This window comes from Pteropus vampyrus, unplaced genomic scaffold, assembly GCF_000151845.1.
Source record: "Pteropus vampyrus isolate Shadow unplaced genomic scaffold, Pvam_2.0 Scaffold224, whole genome shotgun sequence".
NCBI lineage: Eukaryota > Metazoa > Chordata > Mammalia > Chiroptera > Pteropodidae > Pteropus > Pteropus vampyrus.
Window position 1 is genome coordinate 444,792 of NW_011889005.1, and position 2,862 is coordinate 447,653.

At 50.8% G+C, this 2,862-nt stretch overlaps 1 protein-coding gene across 1 annotated transcript in view; it reads left to right on the forward strand.

Moving 5' to 3' along the window:
• The first annotated feature begins 558 nt into the window (after positions 1–558).
• FAM135B (family with sequence similarity 135 member B) overlaps positions 559–2,862 on the forward strand; it is a 119,279-nt gene continuing 116,975 nt past the window's right edge. The window contains 1 exon segment of the mRNA XM_011373399.1: positions 559–635. Coding sequence (XP_011371701.1) covers positions 559–635 — 77 coding nt within the window.

Consider the following 2,862-nt stretch of genomic DNA (forward strand, 5'->3'; position numbering starts at 1 on the left):
TTTTTAAGTGTTTATGGTTTGTCAGAGACTGCGCAAAGTGCTCTGTGTGGCAAATTCATTTACTTTTCCCACCACGTATCGGCGTCACGTGCTGTTAGTCTTCCCGTTGCAGACGGGGAAGCTGGGCGTGGCAGAAGTCACAGGTGGACAGCAGAAGAGCTCCATTTGCTCCGATGGCCACGAAGCAGGTGCTCACAGCTGGGATGCTGTCACCTGCATGGTACTGACAGGGAAGGGCGGTGGGGACCGGCCCGGCGTTAGAAATAGGATACCTGGGTCCAAGCCCTAGGCCCTCCAGGTGTGAGCTTGTGGGACGTGGAGCGAGTCCCTTCATCTGTCTGTGTCTTTCCCTATAGAAGGAGCGATGAGTGATACCAGTGACGTCCGGTGGACACGTCGTGGGCCCATGTGTCAGGTGCTCTCGTCCACCTGAGCTAGCGCCATTCAGATTCCTGTCGTAGAAGCTCAGACGCTCTGTGTTTGCCTGACGTGATCTCAAGCTGTTCATTTCTCTCTCTCTCTCTTTTTTTTTTTTTCAGGTAATGAACCGAAAAGATCATGTCGGAAGTCCAAGGAACGGTTGAGTTTTCTGTAGAGCTACACAAATTTTATAATGTGGATCTCTTTCAGAGGGGGTGAGTATGCTTCCTGCTTGTATTCCGTGCCTATACGCAAACATTTTTCATTTCTGTTATTTTTTTTCTCCTGGCAGGGGGTGGAGGTGGCCAGGTCAGGTCCCAGGAAATTTCGGGTTAATGGGGAGAGGGTCTCTGTTATTTTTCCTGCCAAGTGGAAAATCCAAACCTTCGGTGCGTTTAAAAATAAACCGTATATCGACAGAGACTAGAAAACACTAATTTTTTTCTTCCTCCTGCACTTTCTTCCACCCTCCTTCTTCCCGGTTGATTTTCCGTAAATCCATCCGTCAGTGTTAAAGGAAAGTGAGTTTTCTGGAAACGAAGCTCGGGGGGTTGATGAAAAGGTGTTCGAAGTAATAGTAATAATGAAAGTATAGCAAACACCAGAAAATGACAGAAAACTTATGTCCTCCTCGTCCTCGCCACCGAGGTGGCAACACAAGTTCCTCAGATCCAGAGACGTTTGAACTTCTTCGAAAAACGATTCGATACGTGGATTCGTAACCCTGATTATTCGTAACACACCGCATCCTAACCGGGTGTTGGGGCTTCAGGTTTTCACTAAGGCTTAGATGGAATCACCATTGGCAAAACGCTTCAAGAGGACACATCCAAATCACAAAGGGACTTACTTGGCAAGCCTGTGGTCCTGTTCTTTCTCGACGTGTGTGGTTTGGGGAGGCATCTTGTGTAGCCATGCTCGCCACTAAAATCCAATATTGAATTAGGCTAAATTAGAATCATAACGTCGAATCACCATTTCATATATACGTATCAGTAAGGAGAAAAAGGTTTTGTGTTCCATTAATACATAAAAATAATTTTTAAAACAGGGATCGTTACATTCCATACTTTATCTTTTGAGAGACCTTTTCCTAGATCCGTAATGAGGGTTCTGAATGATTAGAACTGTATATGCACGTGGTGCGTAAATAAACATGCACGCGTTGGGGGCCGTACGCTCAAAAATGCTCTTACTAATAATATACATGCCCATCGTTAGCAGCCAGAGGCCATGAGCAGAACAGGGCACTGTCACAAACGCCTTCTCGTCCTTAGTGCTGGCGTTTCCGGTGTGAAGAGTGGACATTGGGGACCTGTTCCGAAGTGGACGAGGCGACTCTCACATTCAGAAATGCTTGGAGGTGGGATTCATAGCACGCACGGCCTCGAACGGGCCAGGACGTCAGTTGGGTAAAGGCGCTTCGACCTCTCGGGAGCGTGGAGGGAGTTCTGGGCTCTCTCAGGTCCCATCGGCGGTAAGAGCTGGAGGTCGACGGTCCCCAGCCCCCTGGTGAGCATGATGCCAGCCAGGCTTCTGCCCCTGCCAGGGGACTTCCCGACGGGCACGACCCCTGATGCTCGAGAGCTAAGGACTTGTCTGCTCCGAGTCCCTTGGGGACCATGCTTATGGTGCAGTGTGATCGCTTCGCCCGGCAAGCACTCTGTGGGGAAGTGCTGGCCGCTGTCCAGGCCGAGAGGGCAGGGTAGGGGCTGGGCGGAACAGGGTGGACCACCTGATGGCATTAAAGGAAGGAAACAGGACCTGGAGGAGCCGGCCCGTGTGGGGCGTGAGGACGCGTAATTGAACGTGTGCTCTGCGGGGTCTTTGGGGCCGTAGGGATCGGAGTTGGGGACCGCGAAAGGAGGAGCACCCTTCCTCAGAACGAGTTTGACTGTCGTCATCCGAGTGCCACTTGGTTGCTCTGGTCGATGGGAAATGCCCACGTGACCCTCCATCCAGGTGTCCCAGCTCATGTGACCCTGTCTGGCCAGTTAGACGCCTTCTCCTGGTTTGCTGTGAGATGCTGTGTTGGAGCCACGCGGATACAGATCTCAGAATTTTGCACAAGATTTTGCCCCGATCAGGGGTTACCTGCTTCTGGCACATTTACGTGTGTGGATGGCCTTTCTCGTCCCAGATTGCACAGCGCCTCTTGGTGGTGTTTGCTTTGAGTCAACAATCAACTTGCGTTTATCTAAAGTCTATATTGACTGAGGTGGATTCTCAAAGGGAAAACCTGTCTTCAAACCCGTCACCAAGCACCATGAGTTGTCACCTTTATGCTTGGTGAGAAGGCGGGGGTGGGGAGGCACTGAGGAGCGTGGCTTTGGGGGGCGGGGGGGATGGTCAGACCTGAATTTGAAGTCAGGCTCTGCCACTTAAAAGCTCTGAGGATGCGAGGATATCTCTTTAAAACATTCCGAGCTGCCGTTTAATCAC